Below are 24,943 nucleotides of genomic sequence, written 5' to 3'. Positions count from 1 at the left end.
GGGTGAGCCATGACTCAGTCACACTGAAATCACACCAGAACTTGTTTGCAGCCATTGCATGTCTGTCTCCAAGAGCCATCCATGTTTGGGGAAACTTCCAGATACTGGTGTGAGTCATGCCTCTGCCTGGGCATGTATATGGGCTCATTGTCTCCAAGCTGCTTTTCACTCACAGCCACCTTCTTTTGCAGAAATGTGAGTTCCTCCTCTTGAAGGTCTATTGTCATTCAGAGAGCACCTTTTTTGCGAAGATTCCATACTACTATTATGTAAGTAACAATAACAAACTGTGATTACAGGCTGCCATGATGTTACCCCGCCTTGAAACAGGTACCCATGGGATTTGAGATCAGAATCCCCTGGGAGTGAGAGCATGAGCTGCTGTTACCTTTTTGTATTTCTACTGGATTTGATGGGAAGCCACAGGAGGCACACACTGAACTCTGCCAGTAATTCTCCCACTGATTTTTGTTTTTCACTAGATTAAAGAGGCTTCTAAAAACCTAAAGGAATCCATGTGGTTGGACAAGATCAAGAAGAAGCTGAACGAGCAGGGTTACTCCCATGTGGAGGGGTTCGTGCAGGACATGCGCCTCATCTTTCAGAACCACAGGGCATCTTACAAGGTAAGTGGTTCGCCCCGCTTCCATTTCATTTTCTGTCCATTGAGCCACTCTGCCCTCATTTTCTGGTGCCTGGGAAATTTTACTTTCCCTCATCCTATGAAACCTGCAAAGCAAGAGTTCCGGAAGTCAGTGACTTTTCCGTTCAAGACTGGAGCTCAGCAAGGCGTAGTAACAGCGAATCAGAAGGTGGCCCTGCAACCAGAACCCCAGGCCTCCAAGAGCTCAGACCCTCCTACAGCTGCCGTTGAGAACAGCAGAGTCCTGCCTGCTCCAAACCCAGGGAGAAGAGACTTGCATCTTAAAGTCACACTGTGCTTCTTATCTCTCCCCCAAAACACGCAATCTGACCTCTTCCGAAACCCCAATCTCCAGATTCCACTCCGTGTGAATGGATCATATAGTTTAACAGGAGTCACCAGAGGGGAACAGAAGTGTCAGTGAAAAAGGAAGGTCATTGATCTAACTTAAAAGCAATCTGTACTATTTGCACTGTTACAAAGAGCATAGATTACTTTTCTAACTCTCACTGAAATCAATAACCCAACCAAATAAGTACGAGTCCCCAGGTGTGGTTATGAGTTCCCATTTCTATCTTGTTGCTCGTCGCTGCGTGAGTTTTTTAGCATAACCTGGTTCATATAACTTAGGGTGTCTAAGACCAGAGTCCTGATCATTCTCAGTTACAAGGTGGCAATGACACTGACAATGAGCATCATGATTTTTGTGTTCATTTTATTTTATTTTTTTCCAGTTCAATGACTTTGGCCTAATGGGACTTAGACTGGAGGCCGAATTTGAGAAGAATTTCAAGGAAGTGTTCACTATTCGGGAGACAAACGAGGACAGCTCACTGGAATAGTGGATGCTGTTAGTGTCCTGGAAAACCCCTTCTGGAGCAGACTTGTCATCCCCCAGCCGCATGGAAGGCTGGCTGCTCGCGCCGCCCCTCCCCAGAGCATTGCCTTCAGCCAAATGGAACCAGCTTCACCTAGAGGGTTACCCTTCCTTGGCCTGGGGGCCGGCCTCCAGTGCCAAGGTGGACTCAACCTTGTGTTATGATTCATGCTCCTGTGTTCCCCATGAGATCCGGCTGGAGCTAGTCTGTGGCTGTGATCACATCCTTGCTTAGCTTTTCCTATAATCCTGCTTCCCTCCCTCGTTTCTCCCAAAGAAACTCACAATAAATCACTTACTTAAGAGACTTTATCTCAGGCTCTGCTTCTAGGGAACCCAACTTAAGGTAACGATCCCAGCAAGCAGGCTGTAAGGGTGGGTTCTGGATTCGGATCCCAGTCTGGGGAGATGGTGATGGGTGGTATATTGATGGTCCCTGGTGTGCTTTAATAGTGCTGTTGCCAAACTTTCACCTTTGGGAAACTCGATGAGATAAAGAGGATTTCACTAGCTTTTGGAATTGGCATTCACAAAGGGAGAAATGGTAAATGGAATTGTAGATTTTGGTGGCTATTGCTAAGTGCCACTGATATATTGAAAAGAATAAATGACAGCCTTAAATCTATTAGTCAAAGCAAAGACACCCTTACAACTGCAGCTGGAAGGCAGACAAAAGGAAGGCCTGACCCAGGTCCCAGGTTTAAGAATGGCAGAACACAGGAGAAGACTGCAGTCTAAACTGGGATGGTCTCCTGTGCCAAGAAGGAGTGGTAAAGAAGGAGTGCAGTCCTGAATCAGAATCGGCCTTTCTAGGTAGATGCAAGTGAGAACCTTGAACTCCAGGTCTCCTTCAACACACAGGGCCTGCAAAAGAATTCCCTAGCCTTTGTTGGAAGACAGACCCCTCCCCTACCCCATCCTAATCTTGCTTGAATGAAGACTGCAGAGTCCTCCCAGCATGACCCCACTGAGAAAGTCCTGGGTTGTCCTGCCAGCTGAAGAGAGCATTTACCCCAGTGGAGCTGCAGGACTGGCCAACATGTACCAGCAGGTACCAGGAGATTGTGTCTGGGGGTGGGTCCTGGACAAAGAAGGGGAATGTGAAATTGTCAACACAGAAGCACTCTCCTGTGTCAAGAAGTTTAATTAGCCTGGCGAGGGCCAAAGGGGATGAATCCAGTATGCTCCTGGCTGGCTCTTAAATGCTTATATATATATATATTTTTCTATTCCTTTAATTTTGGAATAAAAATGGCTGGTCACTAAACTTATTGTGGTAATCATTTCATGATGTATATAAGTCAAGTCATTATATATGCCTTAAACTTATACAGTGCTGTATGTCACTTATACTGCAATAAAACTGGAAGAAAAACATTTAATTAAAAAATTTAATTTAAAAAAAGCTTGGTATAAACTGTGGTACATACTAGATGAAGTGGAAGCAGAGATGCCAGGGCAGACTGTGGAAAAGAAGATCCAAAAGCCTCAGGATGGGGCTTCCCTGGTGGCGCAGTGGTTGAGAGTCCGCCTGCCGATGCAGGGGACACGGGTTCGTGCCCTGGTCCGGGAAGATCCCACATGCCGCGGAGCAGCTAGGCCCGTGAGCCATGGCCGCTGAGCCTGCACGTCCAGAGCCTGTGCTCCGCAACGGGAGAGGCCACAAGAGTGAGAGGCCCGCGTACTGCAAAAAAAAAAAAAAAGCCTCAGGATGTTGGCATGGCTCCACTCTCTGCAACTGGAAAACCCATCCACCGGGTTACTGTGCTCTTCAGGAGGCCTCAGAGACATTAACTTAACAAGGTGATAAGGAACACACAGCTGAGGGGCACCAGCATGCTTGAGATACTCAGTGGGGGCTGTCCTCTGTAGGTTGGCATAATGGAGGAATGTTTTACAGAACTGGATTCCCTAGTGACAATGGAAATGATAGGATTCTAGAATAATGGAAGCCAGGTGGCAGCATTTAACTGTCAGAGCAAGATGAAATAAGTTTTGTAATGTGCAGCAAGGTTAGAATGACGGCTGGAGCCCTGGCCCAAAGCAGTCTATGGAGATAGCTAATCGGACACGGTCACTAAACCTGTTGTAATATTTTAGGATGTACATAAGACAAATCATTATGCTGTACACCTTAAACTTATAGAGAGATGGGCAGCCAACAAGGATATTGCTTCATATATATCATCAAAAAAGATTAAAAATAGATGAACGGATGGCTGAGACCAGCTACCCCAATAAAAAGTCAAGATCCCTTGCCTAGTTTCCAGACCTGAGCCAAAGCTAGGACCTGCTCATGGAAATGAGGGCAGGTCTCATAAGCAAGTGTAAAAGTAGTGATTCCCTGAGTTCTTCACCAAAAGGACCTAAGGTCATTTATTCAAGTAACCATATGCCAGACAAAGGAAAATACACACATCTTTTAACAGTTGTTGATACAGGATCTGAATTGATGCTAATACCTGGGGTCCCAAAACACCATCATGGTCCCTGCTAGAGTGGAGTGTATGGATGTCAGGTAGTGTCCATCTAACAGTGAGTCCACTCAATCCATGGGATCACCCAGCAGCCATTACCCCAGTTCCTGAAAGTAAGGATAATGAGAACATACATAGCAGTTGACTGACCTGCATCTTTAACCTGTGAAATAACAATGACTGTCTTAGGAAAGGCCAAGCAGAAGGGCTTGAAACTGAACTTTCCCTTGGTGAAAATGGTAAGTTGAAAGAAAATCACAGTCCTGGAGAATGAGGAAATGACAGAGATTAGTGCCACATGCAAAGATTTAAGGATGCAAGAGTTGTAATCCTCATTACATCTTTGTTTGAACAGCAGTCTGGCTTCTGCAAAAGCTAAGTGGTTCATGGCTGCCAGATGACTACTAGAAACTTAACCAACAGTAGCCCCAGTTGCAGCTGTTGTTGCTTGGTGTGGTATCTCCATTAGAGCAGGTTAGCACGGCCTATGGTATATGTCATGCAACTATTAATATGGAGAAATGTACTTTTAAAACATTCAGTAGGGGCTTCCCTGGTGGCGCAGTGGTTGAGAGTCCGCCTGCCAATGCAGGGGACACGGGTTCGTGCCCCGGTCCGGGAAGATCCCACATGCTGCGGAGCGGCTGCGCCCGTGAGCCATGGCCGCTGAGCCTGCGCGTCCGGAGCCTGTGCTCTGCAACGGGAGAGACCACAACGGTGAGAGGCCCGCGTACCGCAAAAAAAAAAAAAAAAAAATTCAGTAGGAAGTAGGATAAGAATCAATTCATGTTCACATGGACTGGACAACAGTACATGTTTACAGTCTTGCCCCAGGGCTATGTGAATTCTCCTGCTCTCTGTCACAATATAGCCTGAAGGGACAAAGATTGTCTGGCCACCCTGCAGTACATTACATTTGTCCACTATATTGATGACTGTATTAATCAGGGCTCTCTGGAGAAACAGAACTCTGTCTCTCTCTCTCTCTCTCAACCCCAAATTCTGATGGACTTCATTGATGGGATGCACAGTGGCTCACGAAAAGGCAGGAGGCTGGGCTCAGAGCCTGCAAATGGCCCCAGAACCAGGCAGGAAGCAGAGCTGCTCCAGGAACTGAACACCAGGAACATCTCCTCCACCTTGTTACGGAGCTGCCACTGAACAAGTGTTATCCAACTGTGTTTTAACTCCTTAACAAACTTCACGTGAGAGTCCAACTCCCCGAAGAGAGTCTGGCTGGCCTGGCTTGCTCATGGGCCAGTGTCTCGGTTAACATTCCTTCTACTCCTGCACGCAAAGGGGAGAAGTCTTCACCCAAAGGAATCCAGGTCTCTTAGGAAAGGGGTGGAGGAGGCTGGACAGCCAAGGAAAATGAAACTGACTGGCAGAACCCACCCGGGGACCATCAGTGAGCTCTGATGTCTAAGGGGAGGAATGGGGTGGTCCCAGGCCAGTCAGTCTGAGAGGCCACAGAGCCTGGGGGGCACATTCCTGAATCGAATGGAACCGGTTGACTGTGGTTCCATTGCCTGTGCTTTGGAGATTAAGGCTGAGTCTGTCATCATGTTAGAAGGGAGAGCGTCCACTCCACCACCTTGGACAGCCAAGGGCAAGGACGGCCACTAAGCCCATCGCCCCTGTCGGTTCCATTTACCTGGACGCATATGTGGGCTGTTGGCTGTAAAGGAGCCTGGCTGTGGTCTTCCCTGGGGAGAGTGTGCCTGTGTCCCTGGGAACTGCAGTAGGACTGATGCTCCTGAGGTCCTGGGCTCCACCCTTCAGCCTGAACCTCCCAGTGAGGGTTCCAGGGCATCAGCACACACCCTGCTATCTGGCTGGAGAGGACCGGGCCTTCTGTCTGGAGGAGAGAACGGGGTTCTCCAGCTCTCCCTGAGTAAACTGGGTGGAAGACGTCCCTATGAGGACAATATGCAAAGAACAGTTGCCTACGGCTTCTAGAAAGTGAACAAAAGCAGGCTGATGGTAGAGGGAAGTCAAAACTCAAGGGAAGCAGCCAGACAAACTGTTTCCTGTTTATTATTACCCTACTTGACAGCAGCCGCAGCCTTACGTGGGGTGGCCAAAACCTTGGTAGGAAGCCCACCTTCTTTCTGGTCAGCAGAGCCAGGAAGAAGCCCAGGGCAACCAGGCTTTCTGGGGAGAGAGAGGAAAATTCCAGGAAGGTGAAAGTCACAGAGGAGAACCCCAAATTCTGTGTATAAACCCTCCCCACTTGAATTCAAAACCAACTGACAGGCAAAACGGTGAGACAGATGGGGATCAAAATACTAGTTTTCTTCATGATAAAAGCTGGATGGGGCTTAGTGATGTGACTTACCATGTAGCAAAAAAGAGATCCCTAAAACAGACCCTCAGAATTGAGCTTATCCACACAGTCTTACACAGCTCCCATCAGTCACACCCCACCCCCCAGGCCCCTGTCTCTGTGCACTTGACCTTGGAAGGGCTGACAGAGCCCTGGCCCTGCAGGAAGGACAAGCCCAGGGAGACCCGACAAGGAACAAGCAGACTCACCCCTTGTACCCAGAGAGTCTCCCAGGAGGAGAGAGGAGCAGGGGGTCCAGGCCAGTCCCACTGACTAATGTGCTGCCCCTGGAAGGGGACAATGGAGCAGGGCCTGAGTGTAACCACTTGGGTCCCAGCATCCACTCCGCTCCACTTCTACACCCACGGAGGAGCGGAGGGTCTTGATCCTCTGGCCTCAGTGGCCACTCTGGCAGCTGACGCTGCTTCCTTCTGCCCTTTAAGCTCAGATCCCAGGTCCTACTGTCTGGTCTCAAGGACAAGCCTCTGGTCCCCACTGGGGTCTCCCAGCTTAGAGACTCAGCCCCACTGCTGAAGTCTGAGGGGAAGCCGTTCCTGGTGAAGCTCGTGAAGCCCGTCGCCTTAGGGGTCCTCTGCCCCAGGTCCCTCCTCCCCCACGACCTCCCCTGCCCTCTGGGTTTCCGGGCCCAGTAGCTGGGATCCTCCCGGGACAGCAGAGATGCTCCCCATTGCCAGCGGTCCTCACAGCCATGGAAAATGCCCCAGGTGCCCCCTTATTTCCTTCAATCTCTGCAGCAGGGTTTGTAGGAGGAGTTCAACCTCTTCTTTTTTTTTTTTAATTGAAGTATGGTTGATTTACAATGTTGTGTTAATTTCTGCTGAACAGCAAAGTGATGCAGTTATACACAGATATATATTCTCTTTTATATATACATATTTTTTTTCATTATGGTTTATCCTAGGATCAACCTGCTTCTTAATTTGGTCCTGTCCTTTTCCAAACCTGAGTTCCTGGCTTAAAGACACTGCATTCTCCACAGAGGCCTGGGGATGCTCCAGAAACTCCCATGGCTCTCACAGAGTGTGGCACAGGCCCGGCTTTCTCAGACCCACAGGAAGGTCTCTGCCAGGGGCCAGGAGCAGCCCCCATGCGGGAGTGTCCACCCTGTGGATTGCTCGTCCAGCCGCTGCTAGGTGGCCTCTAATTCCAGGTGCTCAATGTGAAGGTCCTAAACAGACAACAGAAAAGTGGGCACATTTATGTCAACAGCCAGCATGGCAGTGGCCTGGGCCACCAGCTGCCCAGGGGCAGAGAGAAGAGGGAGAGGGGACACTAGAAACGGCAGGTGTGGTCTGTGCCAGCCTTGTCTGGACCCCATGCCTCATGGAGTCAGGAGCAGAGGACGGTTGTGCCCAACAGAGGCTCGGCTTACTAGTCCTCTACACCCCCAAAGTGAGGGAGGGAGAGAGGGATCCACACGTGTGCAGGACCTGGTACCACTGAGACCCTGCCCGCTGGAAGAGATGCCCTCATCAGTGTCCTGGGATCTGTCTTAACCACTGAGATATGACGCTCACTTCTTTGGGGGAAAGAAAGAAGTGGAGGGAAGGTAGAAACCTTCCCCCTCATTTTCAAATATGCTTCGCTTTTGTGCTCACTCAAGTGAGTCTTCTGATCACTTCTCATTCTTCGTGGAATGATGGCTCAGTATCTGAGTGAAAAACCTGTGCACAGACACAACTTCAGGGCCAAGGGTCACCCTCTCAGCTGGGGTCACCTGCCTTTTCATTTCTAGGTTATCTGGGTTCCAACCTCCATCTCCATCCAAAGGGAAGCCTTTGCCCCTCAGCATTCCCATGACCGCTTCCCAGGTTTCTCCTCTTCACGCCTGGCTGCAGTTGTGAAGCAACCCCATAGTCGGGGCACCTTGGACCCTGGCACCTAAGATGTAACACTTGTCACCAACTTGGCTCCAGCCTCTGGCCCCGGGGCCTTGGAGATTTTTCTCCAGCCTCTGGCTGATTTCCAGGAATACTAAGAACATTCTCTCCACTTTATAAAGCTGAGCATTTGGGCTCTCTCCTGGTCCGTGTCCATACGCTACGACCTAAATGCATCGGTCCAGGCTCTCCCACAGCCCGGAGAAAAGATTTGAAGTCTCTGTCTTTCCCTCTCCCCACCATGGTCATCTCGGAAAGGGGAAGGGGCACGGATGGAGTTTACCCCGACCATGTACTAAGCTCTGAACTGCTCTGAGAAGGCAGGAGACTGGCGACAGTTGGGGTCATGCAGCAGTTGTTGCTGTCTTTGCACAAACAGGTGGACCCCTGAGGGCTGGCCCTGCTCCTCCCTTGGCCCTCCAGGCCCCGACTGTCATTCCTTGTCTTTCATCCCTGGGATCACATGTCAGGATGGCTGGAAGCACAGTGGAGTTACGAGAAGAGGGAGGGCATCTGCACAGCACAGCTCACTGATAAATACTTTCACTTCCCTTTTGCCTACTTGGGCGGAGTCATCTCTGGGTGAGTCCCAAGAGCAGACTTCCTGCTCAGGGCTCAGGGCTCAGGGCTCCAGCAGCCTCCCGGGACCGGACCGAGGCTGGGGAGCCTGGAGGGGTCGGAGGCCAAGCTCAGGCCCAGGCCAGTCTGGGCGGGAAGATGGCTTCTGGGGGCAGCGAGCTCAGCAGCAGGTCAGTCTTTCTCCCCCTTCCTCCCACCTTTCGCTCTGGCCTCGCTGCTGCTTCAGTGCTGTCCTTTGGACTCTGCACTAAACCTCTGCTTTACGCCTGGTGTAGGGGAACAGTCACCTGCAGTGTAATGAAGGGCAGGAATGTATAATGAGGAAGGGATTTTAAACTGCCGCAGGGCGCCTGCTGGTTGAGTCCTGCAGCCACAACACAGGTGACTACTTGTTTTGCAGCTACTGCTCAGCCGGCAGGCCTGTCTGAAGGCAGCAGTCCTTCCTGAGGCTTTGCAGCGAGGATTTATTTCCTTGTGGCCCCAGGTCACTCTCGTTCCCCTCAGGTCAGTTCTACCTTCACACAGGTCATTTCGAAGAAGGTAGTTTCGAAAATAAAAAATTCAGGAGAAACCCCTGATTTATTCTCAAACCCTGGGTGGTGACGTCGGTCTCGTATCTGTCCTGTGGACGGGACCACTATTCCCAGTTCTAGCTGGGGGCCTGGGTTCTTCCTCCAGAGATCCCGAGCAAAGAAATTAAAGGGAAGAGAAATACCCCAAACTGCAAAGAGCTAGCACAGGCTGAGTAATTTTATGTTTGGTTTCGTTTTCTGTTCTGGAATAGGTTACACCTCTACAAAAAAAAGAGTAGAAATCCTATCTTTTTCTCTAGTAATGGGTCAGAAATACCACTACTTAATATTTTAAATTTTTTGATTTTTTTAATACAAAAGAAATACATTATGCATTCTTGCTTATAAAATTTCAAACGATACAGAAGTATATAGAGGGAAAAAGTCCTGTTCACCACTCACCCACTTGCAGCTTCCAATACCAGTCCTGTTAGAGTCGCAGGCATAACCTTCCAGATCCTTTTCTTTGCATTTACATATATAACTCATTTTCTTAAATACAAAATTTGAATCCTGTTTTTTTAAAAAATGGATTCATATTGTGAATGCCATTTTGCATTTTCACTTACCTTAATAGCCATAGGCTCTTCTCATTCTTTTTAACAGCTATATATTGGGTTGGCCAAAAAGTTCCGAAAGAGGTTACAGAAAAATCCGAACGAACTTGTTGGCCAACCCAATACTATCCCGTAGAATGGATACACCATCGTTTTTATTGTTTGTTTATTTAATTGAAATATAGTTGATTTGCAATATGGTGTTAGTTTCAGGTGTAGAGCAAAGTGATTCAGTTTTATATATATATATATATACACATACACACACATATATACATATAAAAATATATATTCTTTTTCAGATTCTTTTCCCATATAGGTTTTACAAAATATTGAGTATAGTTCCCTGTGCTATACAGTAGTTCCTTGTTGTTTGTCTACTTTATATACTAGTGTGTATATGTTACTCCAAAATTCCTAATTTATCCCTCCCACCACGTTTCCCCTTTGGTAACCATAAGTTTGTTTCCTATGTCTGTGAGTCTGTTTCTGTTTTGTAAATAAGTTCATTTGTATCATATTTAGATTCCACAAATAAGTGATATCATATGAGATTTGTCTTTCTCTGTCTGACTTACTTCACCTCTAGGTCCCTCCATGTTGCTGCAAATGGCATTATTTCGTTCTTTTTTTATGGCTGAGTAATATTCCATTGTATAAATATACCAATCTTCTTTCTCTGTTCATCTGTTGATGGACATTTAGGTTGCTTCCACATCTTGGCTATTGTAAATAGTGCTGCTATGAACATTGGGGTGCGTGTATCTTTTCCAAGTATGGTTTTCTCCAGATATATGCCCAGGAGGGATTGCTGGATCATATGGTAGCTCTATTTTTAGTTTTTTAAGGAATCTCCGTACTATTCTCCATAGTAGCTGTACCAATTTACATTCCCACCAGCAGTGTAGGAGGGTTCTCTTTTCTCCACACTGTCTCCAGCATTTATTATTTATAGACTTTTTGATGATGGCCATTCTGACTTACACCATCGTTTTTTTTTTGTTTGTTTTGTTTTTTTATTTTTGGCTGCATTGGGTCTTTGTTGTGGAGTGCAGGCTTATTGCAGTGGCTTCTCTTGTTGCGGAGCATGGGCTCTAGGCGTGTGGGCTTCAGTAGTTGCAGCATGTAGGCTTCAGTAGTTGTGACTCATGGGATCTAGAGCGCAGGCTCACTAGCTGTGGCACACAGGCTTAGTTGCTCCGCAGCATGTGGGATCTTCCCAGACCAGGGCTTAAACCCACATCCCTTGCATTGGTAGGCGGGTTCCTAACCACTGCGCCACCAGGGAAGCCCCCTACACCATGGTTTTTAAAGCATCCCTCCTCCCCACCCTATTGACAGACATTTAGATCATTTTCAATTGTTCACTTTTACGAAGAAGCAGTGATAACAATGATGATGTATTTCTTTATATTTTTGTACATATAAAAGTGTTTGTCTTGTGTCAATAACCAAAAAAGTGGAATTGCTGAGGCAAAGGGTACTAATGTTTAATTGTTTATGGATTCTGCAAACGGCCTTTCTAAGTAGCTGAACCAATGTATTCACCTACAAGATTTAGGTGAGCCATCTCCCCACACCCAAACTTTGCAGAGGTGGTGGATCAAGAGTTGCATCTTGTTAACTTTACCCTCCTGATTACATGAGAGGTTGAACAGTTTTTTTGTCTATTGGCCTCTTCTATGAAGTGCTGGTTGATTTATTGCCAGTGTTAGTGAGTTGAGGTGATTGTTCTTTCTTTAACTGTAAGGGAGAATTTGCTAAAATTCTGAAACTTATAAATATACTTTCCTTGCCCTTTCACTTTGTTGTGGTGACTTTATCTTATTAAAGCTTAAACTTTAAAGTATAGCCTTATTATTGTATTGATTTTATAAAATAGATGTACCCTTGTTATTATGAATAAATAAAGTGATGCAGAGTGTTATTGATAAATTCTGTGTGCACAGTCTTTAAATATAGCCCTTGTGTTTTTAAGGTGATAGATTCAATTCTACCTTTACTTCAGGGTAAGTTTCTCCTCTAGTATCACCAAAACGATTTTCTATTTCAATTTTGGGGCAAAATTATTCTTCCACTGGAGCAACTTCAGCCTTCACAGCTTTTATCTGTCCCTAATCTTTCATCTCTTTAGCTTTTTACTTTCTGCTTGTGATGGTTGTCTCAAACTTTTCTTCATGACAATTATTTAATTTTTAGTAGTTTTTGGTTTCTTGGGGTTTTTTTTAAGTTGATTTGTTTATTTGGGGGGATCTTAATTTGTTTCTACAGCTCTTCCAACTCCACTTGAAGTCACATATTGTTATTTTATCACCCTATCTTCATGTTCTTGCTTTATTATTTAGGTTTTTGTGTGATGTTCAGTGCTTTGGGGATGTTTTCTTCATCCTCTGGGTTATCCTTCCAGATTGATTCTATTTGCAGTTTGGTTTCAAGTGTTGCTTTACTTTCTTGTTCATATGCCTGCCCTGGTTTTACAGCCCATTTCGTTCCAGCATGACCTGGGCAGCTCTCCCACCACCCACAGCCTTACGCTGAGTGAATGTTTTTGTGTTTTTCCCCCCACATTTCCTGTCTTATCTGAGACCATATTACTTCCTGTCTGATCTACGGTTAAAGCTTCTACTTTAATTCTTATGAATTTTTGTCTGAGAATCCTTTAATCTGTTAAACCATCCCTTTCCCCACTGATCTGTAGTGCTCCCTTTCCCATTAGCCAAGGGGCCATATGTGCAGGGTCTGTTTCTGTGCACTCTCTTCTCTGCCATTGACCTATGACAGCCTCTCCTTATGTGTTTCCACACCGTCATGGCAACAACAACTTCACGTGAACTCTTGAAGAGTAAATCTTCCCATGTTCTTTTCTTCTTCCAAAGTGTCTTGGCCCTTTGCATCTCCAAATCAGCTTGTCAAAATCTTGTCGAGATTTTGGTTAGGATTGCGTTGACTCTATAGGTCAATCTGAAGAGAATTGACATCTTTACAATCTTGTCTTCCATCTCATTAATATGGTATATATATATTAATTTAAAAATATTTTCTAATAAAATTTAAACTTTTCTGTCTAGAAGTCTTATACTTCTGCTAGATTTATTCATAGATACTTGAGATCTTTGTGCTATGATATCTATATAATTTAAAAATCAACTTTCTAGCTGCTTGTTACTAAGATATAAAAATAAATTGAAACTGCCAAACTTTAAAAAATTCTAATAAATTGTATGGAGATATATATTTTGTATAGAGATATAAATTTATATAATGTATACATAATGACTATTTTGTTACTTTCAATCTAATTCTTATACTTCCTACTTCTTTTTCTTGCCTTACTGTGTGGGCTAGGACCTTGTACATGGCGAGTATAAGTAGTGATAGTAATCATCTCTATCTTGATTCCAGTCCCAAAGGGAAGTCCTTTACCATTATACAATTATGAATGATGTTTGCTATAGACTTTCTTTCTTAATAAAAAGACTTACACAGATTAAAGAAGTTTTGTATTTGGCATCTGATACTTTCAATATATGAGGTGTTTGTGACCCTGTTTTCTGTTGTTTCTGCCAGTTCTCACTCACAGATTTCTTTTTTTAAATAAACTTTTTATTTTGGAATAAGGTTATATTTACAGAAAAGTTGCAAAGATAGTACAGCAGTCTCTAATACTGTACACCTAGTTTCATTTCCTGTGTTGTTATCCTCTTACATTATTGTGGTACATTTGTTGAAACTAATAAAACCCAATATTAGTAGGTTACTGCTAACTAAAGCCCAGACTTTTTTCAGTTTCCCCAGTTTTTCCACCAATGTCCGTTTTCTTTTGTAGGATTGAATCCAGTATACCACATTGCATTGAGCCATCCCATCAGCTCTTCTCTTCTGGTCTGTGACAGTTTCTCAGTCTTTCCTTGTCTTTCACAACCTTGACAGTTTGAAGAGTACTGATCAGGCATTTTGTAGAATCTTTCAATTTTGGTTTGTCTTGATGTCCTTCTCATGATTATAATGGGGTTATAGGTTTTATGAAAGAAAACCACAGAGGTGAAATGCCCTTCTCATCACCTCGTATCAGGGGATATGTCAACCTGACTTATCTCCAGGAATGCTGGCCTTGATCATTTGGTTTAGGTAGTGTTTGCCAGGCTTTTCCACTATAAAGTTACTATTTTTTTCCTTTCCACACTCTATTCACAAAGATTATTTTGCTTATATGGCTGGTTATCTTTGACTATGTACTAGCATCATATTTAGAAAAATTATTTATGGGTAAAATCTGGGACCACAGTGAAGGTACTAGGCTTTGGAAAGGATTTCTGTTTGCTACAACCAGGTGCCTCGGGACGCACCAATTTGGGAACTGTTTAGCACATGTTCAGGGGCTGAGAGAACCTGGGGGAACCCAGGTGATTTAACTGGGAATACAATTCAGTAAATTCAGAGATGTCCCTCCACTTATTCTCACCATGAATATGTCAAGGTCAGGGTCTGGACTCCCATTGGACTCTCCACCCTGTGTGGACTCTAGACTTTATTTCTGTCTCTCTCACTCCTTAAGGCTGTCAAACCTGAGGTCCTGATTCTCTGGGGTCAGCAGATGCCCTCAAATCAAAAGTGTCTCTGTGCTTTGCTTACCTCTCTGGTTTCTCCTTCCCCTTTACTTTTGCCTGGCAAATCCTTATGGTGGTTTCATCTCTTCTATGATTAATAACATGTTTAAATGCTTTTTCCAACTCAAGTTTTTTTCAACAGAACTCTGTACTGCTTGTGGGAGTTGGGAGAGATTGAGATGTTTTGAATCCTGACCTACCACACCGGAAACTTATGGTCATTGACTAAGTGATTGATTGATTGATTAACTGCCATTTTTCAAAGTTTATGGCTTGAGGTTTGATTGTGGCTCTTGAAGTTTTCTCTGACTGCTTCTAGGATTTTCTCTTAGCATTTAAACTGTAGTGAGTCTAGATTTGTTTGTTTTTTTATTGTTTTTGTTTTGCATTTAACCTGTTGGTGTTTTCACAGTTGCTTGAATTTGTGAGTTGATGCCTTTTATCTGTTTTGGAAAATCCTTAGCCGTTAACTCTTCAAATATTTCTTCTGCCCTCCCCCCAGCTTCCTCCTCTCTCTAGGGCTCAAAAGCAGATTATACTAGACCTTTTGACTGTCTCTCACATATTCCTTTCATGCTTTTCTGCATTTTTCCATTTTTTAAATGTCTGTACTTTAGTTGGTTGTCTTTTATTGAGGTATCTATCTTCTAGTTGGCCAATCGACAAGTGTTGTCTTTTTAATCCAATCTTCTGCTAAATACTACCAACAAGTTTCATTTTTAAAATTGTATTTTTAGATCTAAATATTCCATTTCATTATTTTTTGTAGATTCCAATTCTCTGGTAGAATTATCTGACTTTCTATTTTCTCCATCATTTCATCCATTTTCTTGACCATGTTAATCACAGATTTTATGTGCTAAGTCCAATCTCTGGATCATCTGTGCACTTGCTTCCATCATCTTTTTTTTTCTTGGTTTGGTCTTATAGTCCTATCTTTTGACATGCCTATTAATTTTTGATTGAATGCCAGACATTGTGTATGCAAGACATGGAGCCCCCAAATATTCTCTTCCACATAAGAGTGATTCCCCTTTCCTCTGCTAAGCAAGTAAAACAATGAGGCAGACTACATTACACATTCAGGGCATGAAATGACTCAAGATTAGTATGCATTTTTTGATAAGATTTAATATACCTCTGGTTTGCCCTGATCACAGATGAGGACATCCAGGGCTTTCAACTGAGAGAGAGCAATCAAGTTTTCTCTGCTTTTCAAAGCTTTTGTCATATTTTCACCCTCTTTCTTCATGCAGCTTTAGAAATGAAAAAAGTTCTTGAGAAAACCAACCAAGTTTTTAATTTCCTTGAAGTCTCTAACTTTGCACTCCAACTCCAAATGACCATCAGAAGTTCTGCTAGTTTCTTTGTCCTCCAGTTACAGCCCTTTGCCTGTGCCAAGTCCAGATTCTTAGCTTCTAGCTATGTTCAGAATTTACAAGTGCTCTCATGGGACAAAAAGGCTACAGATTCCAAAGCCACATCATCACTCCCTTCGGAGCTTTCAACTCTCTCCCTTTATGTTCTCTGGACCTCATCATGATTGTCTTTGCCTTTTCTGCATGGTGAGCCTTCAGGTAATTCTGCTTTGCTTTTCAGAGACTTTTTACATTTTTATTCCAGCCTCCTGGCCTTAAAAACTTTACCAAATATCTTGGGAAGAAGAATGGGTTGTGTGTTGAGGCCCCTCAAGTCTCCAGCCCTGTGTGACTGTCACAAGCTCTCTGTGTTCCCTGCTAAGAGTAACACTCTTTGGTCTTGGCCAAGCCCAAATTCTCAGCCTCTGTTACCAGAATCAGCAAATACCAGCCACCACCCTGAAAAATAACAATTATAGCTTCTCAGCTCCCAAAGGTCTCCAGTCTCTAGAACCTTAGTCTCTGCAGACTCTGTTGCTTCTGTAGCTCTCTAGTCCCTTTAAAATCATTTTCTGGTATTCTACCCAGCTCTTCTAATTGTTCTATACTGGACTTCTGGCCTGCCTCAAACTGTTCGATCCTACCCTCTGATGAATTTTTGTTTACATTATTTTATGTGGATACTAACCAAGGGTTAACCTATAGTCTAGTTTCATTTTCCCATTTTATTCAAAAATCACATACAATTTTAAAAATTTTTTTATTATTTTTAATTGAAGTAGAGTTGATTTACAATATTACATGAGTTTTAGGTGTACAACACAGGGATTCGATTTTTTATAGATTGTACTCCATTTAAAGTTATTACAAAATAATGGATATATTTCCATGTGCTATACAATATATGTCTGTTGCTTATTTATTTTATACATAGTAGTTTGTGTCTCTTAATCTCATATGCCTATCTTGCCCCTCCCCACTTCCCTCTCCTCACTGGTAACCACCACTAGCTTGTTCTCTGTATCTGTAAATCTGTTGCTGTTTTGTTATATACATTCATTTGTTTTATATTTTAGATTCCATATATAAGTGATAACACAGAGTATTTGTCTTTTTCTATCTGACTTGTCTCACTAAGCACAATACTCTAGGTCCATTCACATTATTGCAAATAGCAAAATTTTATTTTTTTAATGGCTGAGTAACATTCCAGTGTGTGTGTGTGTGTGTGTGTGTGTGTGTGTGTGTGTGCATCATGCCTTATTTATACATTCGTTTGTTGATGGGCACTTAAGTTGCTTCCATATCTTGGCGATTTAAATAATGCTGCGATTAACATTGGGGTACATGTATCCATATCCGTTTTTATACTCAAGTTCACCAATGTTATCCTCCTTATGCTTTTTTTAAAATGCCTTTTATATACTCAGAATTCTACCCATATTCTCCTATATATTATACGAATACTTTATTCATTCATTCACAAATATTTCCCGATACCATGTTTTCAGAACTTAATGAGATGCTGGAATATCATGGTGAGCAAAGCAGACCAAGTCCCCGCCCTAATGGAAATGACATTCCAGTGAGAGACAAATAGTAAACAAATGAACAAATAAATGTATAATTTAATGACAGAAAGTGGTAAGAGTATAAAGAAAAAAGCATATGGGGTACATGGATAGAGTGTAATGGGAGTGCAATTTTAGACAGGATGTCCTGGGAGGGCTTTCTGAGAGGTTAGTATTTGATGAGAGTCATGAATGTATTGAGGAAAAGCACCATGCCAATTCCTGAAGAAATGTTCTAAGTAGAGGAAACAGCCAATGAAAAGTCAGGCATAGAAACATGCTTGGAATGTCTGAAGAAGGCTTGGAGGTTAAGGTGCCAAAGGGCAGTGATCTAGAAGAGGAGTAGTAGAAAATGAGGTTGGAAGGTCATGTTTCTCATGGGTCATGGTCAAGACTTTATATTTTATTCAAAATAGAGTGGGGAGTCATTGGAGGGTTTTCAATAGAGTGAAGTAATCTGATTCCAGTTTTTAAAAGATCTCTTTTGCTTATGTTTGATGTTTGGAGAACAGCTGCAATATGACATGAGTGGAAACAAGAAGACTAGTTGGTAGCTATGACAGTAGCCAGGCAAGAGATGATGGTGGTTGGGACCAGGTTGGTGCAATGAATATAAAGAAAAAGGGTGGGATACTGGATATATTTCTATGGTAAAGCCAAGAACAGTCAAAGATGGATCAGACATTAAGTATGAGAGGAAGAGAAGTGTCGTAGAAGACTGGAAATGTTTTAGCCAAAGAAATTAAAGGAGAGCGTTGTCATTTGCCTAGATGGCAACATTGTGTAGTGATTAAAGGGCCTGGACTCTGGTCCAAAGCCTCACTCTGTTCTTCAATAATTATGTGGCCTTGGGGATATTGCTTAACATCTCTGTACCTCTGTTTCTTCATCCGTAAAATGGGATAATAAGAGCATATACCTCATAGGTGCTGTTATATGTATTTACTAAATCCTATATATGGAAAAATTAGAAAATAAGCAGGTTTCAAGAGGTGACTCAGAAGATCAGTGATCAGTTGCTGCCTGCTAATTGTAAAAAGCCTACCTGTGTCATCAAAGTGAAGATGGTTGAATATAAATCTGGAGTCCAGGGGAGAGATATGAGGTAGAGATGCACATTTGGGAATTGTCCATGTGTGGCTGGTATCCAGAGCCATGGGAATAGATATGATTACACAGGGAAGGAGTGCAGATAGAAAAGAGGTAAGAGAACTGTCCTTGAGTAGTTGAATACATGCAAAAGAGTAGGAATAGCCAAGGAGATAGTTGGAAAGCCATAAAGGCATGGCTCTCAGGAGCCAAATGAAGAAAGCATTTCCAGAAGGGAGAAGTTTATCAATGTCCATGAGGTTGAGGGATAAAGTAAGAGGAGGACTGAGAATTGGCCTTTGGGTTTGGCAGTGTGGAGGTCAGGGAAAACATAAACCCAAAATATTATGTATAGGGTATTGGTAGGGGTAAAACTTGAATGTGTGCAAGAGAGACTGAGGTGGAAAAGTGGAGACAGTTAATATGGACAATTTCAAACAAGAAACACAACAGGAGAGGTAATCTGAGTGTAGGGATATTTTTAAATGGGTAATATTGAAGCATGCTGTATGTTGATAGTAATAGTCCAATAGAGAAGGAAAAGTTGTTGAGGCAGAAGTGAGAAAGAATGATTCTGTATTGATTGTGCCTGAGTCAGGGAGAGGTAATGGAAAACAGTGCCCAAGTGGGGGGATTGTCCTTAGGCTGAAGAGAGGCAGTCTGTGCACTGTAACAGGAGGGAAGGCCAATGGGTGCCCATGTAGGTAGGCTGATGTATTCCATGGTGAGAGGATGCAGTTACATTCTTCTGTTTTGCATCTACATTCTCAGTTGAGAGGGAGAGAAAGGGTTGGAAGAGTTTGAGGATAGAAAACCTGTAAAACAGTCATTCAGGGAAGGAAAAAGTGAAATGAGTAGCATGATGTACGATTACTCAACAGCACCGAGAATCCATTTCAGCTTAATGATTATAAACTTAAAGGGAGAGCACTTAGCATGCTTGTTTTTTATTTCTCCAGATAGCTTGGGTGCTGATGAGTGGAAGAGGGGCTAATCTGATTTTATCCAGGGTTATCGCTATATTAGATAAATTCACTGGAGGGAGATGTGAACGAGGAAGTTAAAGGTGAATTTAAGAGGCAGATTTTAATAGCAGTCCTAGAACTTGACTGCATGATGGGGAGCTTTGAACTTACTGATCCCCTTCCCAGTTGTATTTGGGTATTAGAATGTTTTAAAACTCCTTAGTAGATTCTAATGTATAGCCAAGGTTAAGAACACTGGAATATAACAGTATATCATGAATTTAGGTGGGTAAGAAAAGTGAAGACATAGAAGCAATTTTGAAAAATGTTTTAAAAATGTAGCAGAATTGGGAACCTGAGAGTAGGGGATCACAGATTCATTGGAGTGCGGGTGTTAGAAGACATGACCTGCAATAGATGAGGCAGTGGTCATATTTGAGTCTGAGATTTTGGAGCATGCATAAATGGGAGAAATGATGAAGTCTAAAGTATGGCCATGGAAGAAAGTTGCAGAAATCAAGTGGAAGACAAGATTATTAGAGATAGGAAGGTCAGCAAGTTGAAAGATCAGGATATTTAATGGAATCTCTGTGAAAATGGAAATAATCATGAATTTTGTAAGGACTCCTGGTAAGGTATTTGCAAAAATTTTCTTCGAATAAGGGACAGTGGCCAATAGAATGGCAGATAGAAAGGAAAGAAAAAAGGAAAGATAAAATGTTTTATAGTTTGCTTAGTTGTTTTTTTCGTTGGTTTATATTTCTTTCTTAATTCCACGGGAGATTTGTTTTTGCAAATGGAATGAGCTACAGAACTACCATTTTTTTCCTTCAAAAAAGGACCATTTATGCAATAACATTAACTTAGTAGTTTAACTACTGATTTGAAAGAACATTTTAAACATATACTAGATTACCTTTTATATATAGGTGATCCTTGTTCTGATCCATGATTCTATTTTTTTATTCCTCTTTCAACACTGAAATATTTTAGTTACTATGGCTTTATAGGTAAAACTCTTTATCATTCCTATTTTCAAAGTATTCATAGATATTCTTGAGTTCTTTCTCTTCTAGATAAATGTTGGGACCAATTGTTAATGTTCTGTAGTATAACCCATCTTTCTGGGATTCAGTCAATAGACATTGAATGAATATATAGATTTAAATTAAATTTTAAATTAAAATTTAAAAATTAAATTAAAATTTAAAAAATTCTGAATGGTCCCAACTAGAAAGATGGCATGTCTCTTTATTTATTCAAGTACATATTCAAGTTCTACAGTAAAGTTATTGTTTTTTAACGATCCCTATGGTAAGCTCATTGGGTAAATTTAGTGCTAGGCATTTTACAATTATATTTATAAATGGGAACTCATTTTTCTTTTACATTTTCTAAATTTTTATTGCTGGCATAGGGGAAAACTATTGGTTTGAGTTTGTTGATCTTATGGATATAAATCTTACTAAGTGGACTTCTCCTAATATTGTCTTGTATTTTTCCGCAGAAATCTTTGATTTCCTTTATCAATGTTTTATAGTCTCAGCATATAAGTCTTTCACTTCCTTGGTCAGGTTTATTCCTAAGTTTTGGGGGGGTTTTGATGCAATTTTAAAAGTGACTGCTTTTTTTTTTAACTTTCCCTTTCTGATATTTCATTGTCAGTGTAAAGAAATGCAACAGATTTATTGCCTTTAGCTCAGTTTTCATCTCAGCAATTGAGTTGTCTAAATTTGATTGGCTCCTCTTTATAATTTCTAGTTCTGTATTACAGTGATCTGCAATTTCTATCAATAGTGTTTCTTAATTCCTTCAGCAATTTTATTACCTCCTTTTTCAATTCAGGGTCTGACAGACTGGAGAGATCTGTTTCATTGTTTGTTCTTTCAGGAGATTTCTCTTGTTCTTTTAATTGCCTTAGTGTGAGGGTTGGTTTTATTCATTGTTCTGGGTACTCCAGGGCCCTTTCAAATGGAAACCTACTTATTTTAAGTCACACAATTTTGCTTGTAATAGTTCTTCAGTTATTTCCTCCCTCTGCTTTCTCCTATCTTTTGGAATTCATGTTAGTTGGATATTAGGTCTCCTAGGTTTATCCTCTACAAGCTTCCTGCTTTTCAGGGTCTTGGGGCAGTTCTTTATATTTTTTTTCTTTTGAATCTACCATCTGTAAAATGTTCTCAGCTCATTCATTCATTCTAGTGATTTTTAAATCTCTGCCATCATATTTTTAATTTCCAAAACCTCTTTTTAAAACTTTCTTTTTTTATACATCTTTTTTGAAAAATGAATCCGATACTGTTTTTCTACTACTGAAGACAATAGTTTTTTTTTTTAATTCCATTTATTACAAGGTTTTTTTGAGAGTTAGTTACTTTCCATCTCTTTCCCTACTATTTGTTTCTTCTCAAGGATTCCATCAGGTGTCCATTTACATTTAAGAATGAGAGATGAAAACTTGATTAGGGCTCTGTGTAAAGGATGCCTCTAGTTGACTGGTGAGTTTCACTGTGCCAGTTTTGACTTTCACCACTCAATCTGTCTTCTGAAGTAATGGTGCCTCTGATTCCTGACCCCATTCACAATTCAGAAGCCTAAATTGGCTTTCCTCTTTCCAGTTTCCCCTTGTGTGAGTAACTATATTTTTTAAAGATTTATTGAAGTATAATTGATATACAAAAAATTGCACATATCTAATGTATAAAATTTGATGAGTTTGGACATGATACCATCACCACAACCAAGGTACTAAACATATTTATCACCTCCAAACCCCTTTTTGTATTTGTTAACTATAGGTACTGTGTTTTATAGTAGATCTCTAGAACTTATTCATCTTGCATAACTGAAACTTTATACCCATTGAAAAACAATTACCCATTTCCCACCCCCAGCACTGGTAACCACCATTCAATTCTCTACTTCTATGAGTTTGACTATTTTAGATACCTTATGTAAGTGGAATCATGCAGTATTTATCCTTCTGTGACTGCTTTATTTAACTTAGCATAATGAACCTCTAGGTTCATCCATGTTGTCCTAAATGGCAGGATTTCTTTCTTTTTTAAAGAAACAATCCTACTTACCATCGCATCAAAAAGAATAAAATACCTAGGAATAAATCTACCAAGGAGACAAAAGACTTGTACTCTGAAAGCTATGAGAAGCTGATGAAAGAAATCAAAGATGACACAAACTGGAAAGATATACCACGTTATTGGACTGCAAGAATCAATATTGTCAAAATGACTGTACTACCCAAGGTAGTCTATAGAGTCAATGCAATCCTTATCAAATTACCAATGGAATTTTTCACGGACCTAGAATAAAAATTTTTAAATTTGTATGGAGACACAAAAGACCTTGAATAGAAAGCAATCTTGAGAAAGAAAAATAGAGCTGGAGGAATCAGGCTCCCTGACTTCAGACTATACTACAAAGCTACAGTCATCAAAACAGTATGGTACTGGCACAAAAACAGAAATATAGATCAATGGAACAGGATAGAAAGCCCATAAACCTATGCACCCATGGTCACCTAATCTATGACAAAGGAGGCAAGAATACACAATGGAGAAAAGACAGCCTCTTCAATAAGTGGTTCTGGGAAAACTGGACAGCTACATGTAAAAGAATGAAATTAGAACACTCCCTAACACCATACACAAAAATTAACTCAAAATGGATTAAAGACCTAAATGTGAGGTAGGATACTATAAAACTCTTAGAGGAAAACAGGCTGAACACTCTTTGACATAAATCACAGCAACATCTTTTCTGACCCGCCTCCTAGAGTAATGAAAATTAAAACAAAAATAAACAAATGGGACCTAATTAAACTTCAAAGCTTTTGCACAGCAAAAGAAACCATAAACAAGATGAAAAGACAACCCGTAGAATGGGAGAAAATTTTTGCAAATGAAGCAACTGACAAAGAATTTATCTCCAAAATATACAAACAATTCATACAACTCAATATCAAAACATAAACAACCCAATCAAAAAATGGGTGGAAGATCTAAACAGACATTTCTCCAAAGAAGATATACATATGGCCAAAAAGCACATAAATAGATGCTCAACATCAAAATTATTAGAGAAATGCAAATCAAAACTACAATGAGATATCACCTCACACCAGTCAGAAGGGCCACCATCAAAAACTCTACAAGCAATAAATGCTGGAGAAGGTGTGGAGAAAAGGGAACTCTCTTGCACTGTTGGCAGGAATGTAAATTGGTACAGCCACTAGGGAGAACAGTACAGAGGTTCCTTTAAAAACTAAAAATAGGGCTTCCCTGGTGGCGCAGTGGTTGAGAATCTGCCTACCAATGCAGGGGACACGGGTTCGAGCCCTGGTCTGGGAAAATCCCACATGCCACGGAGCAACTGGGCCCGTGAGCCACAATTACTGAGCCTGCGCATCTGGAGCCTGTGCTCCGCAACAAGAGAGGCCACAATAGTGAGAGGCCCGCGCACAGCGATGAAGAGTGGCCCCCACTTGCCACAACTAGAGAAAGCCCTCGCACAGAAACGAAGACCCAACACAACCATAAATAAATAAAATTAAAAAAAAAAACAAAACTAAAAATAGAACTACCATATGACCCAGCAATCCCACTCCTGGGCCTATATCTGGAGAAAACAATACTCTGTAATGACCTATATGGGAAAAGAATCTTAAAAAGAGTGGATATATGTATATGTATAACTGATTCACTTTGCTGCACAGCAGAAACTAACAACATTGTAAATCAATTATACTCCAATAAAAATTAGTTAAAAAAAAGAAAGTAGGGCTTCCCTGGTGGCGCAGCGGTTGAGAGTCTGCCTGCCGATGCAGGGGACACGGGTTTGTGTCCCGGTCTGGGAAGATCCCACATGCCGCGGAGCGGCTGGGCCCGTGAGCCATGGTGGCTGAGCCTGTGCGTCCGGAGCCTGTGCTCCGCAACAGGAGAGGCCACAACAGTCAGAAGCACGCGTACTGCAAAAAAAAAAAAAAAAAAGAAAGTAGGTAGAGGAAGATTTAATAGAATTAATGTAAAAAAAAATACAGACATTAAAAAACAATGTAGAAAAATTTTTCAACACATATAACAAAGGCTTAATATATCTGATACACACAGACCGCAGTCCACTGATAAAATATGACAAATAACTCCAAAGAAAATAGACTTGAACAGAAAGCTTAGAGAAGAGAAAATAAAAATGTGCAATAAACATATGAATACATACAAATTAAATGGTAGTGAGAAACCATTTCTCACCCCTTAGATTGGCAAACATAACTTTGTAAATGACACTGCAGTGTGGGAGAAGATTCAGAGAAACAGACATTTATTGCTGGGTTGAGCATGAATTGCTAGAGCCTTTTCAGGAAAGATCTGGCAATATCTACTAAATTTTAAGATACACTACAGC

At 41.8% G+C, this 24,943-nt stretch overlaps 2 protein-coding genes across 3 annotated transcripts in view; both read left to right on the top strand.

The window, feature by feature from the left end:
* LOC137226121 (nuclear body protein SP140-like) overlaps positions 1-1,626 on the top strand; it is a 77,797-nt gene extending 76,171 nt beyond the window's left edge. The window contains exons 24-26 of the mRNA XM_067740285.1: positions 192-269; positions 483-626; positions 1,378-1,626. Coding sequence (XP_067596386.1) covers positions 192-269; positions 483-626; positions 1,378-1,485 — 330 coding nt within the window. The 3' untranslated portion in view covers positions 1,486-1,626. The remainder of the gene's footprint in view (positions 1-191; positions 270-482; positions 627-1,377) is intronic.
* A 7,162-nt stretch (positions 1,627-8,788) lies between these two features.
* The window catches only part of SP100 (SP100 nuclear antigen), an 87,667-nt gene continuing 71,512 nt past the window's right edge, over positions 8,789-24,943 (top strand). For both annotated transcript variants that reach the window (XM_067740277.1, XM_067740276.1), the window contains exon 1: positions 8,789-8,973. In XM_067740277.1, the coding sequence (XP_067596378.1) occupies positions 8,942-8,973 (32 nt within the window). In that variant the 5' untranslated portion in view covers positions 8,789-8,941. The remainder of the gene's footprint in view (positions 8,974-24,943) is intronic.

Source organism: Pseudorca crassidens, chromosome 6, assembly GCF_039906515.1.
Source record: "Pseudorca crassidens isolate mPseCra1 chromosome 6, mPseCra1.hap1, whole genome shotgun sequence".
In the NCBI taxonomy this organism is placed as follows: Eukaryota; Metazoa; Chordata; class Mammalia; order Artiodactyla; family Delphinidae; genus Pseudorca; species Pseudorca crassidens.
Note: the sequence above shows the minus strand (reverse complement) of the source record. Positions and strands in the feature narration are given on the sequence as shown.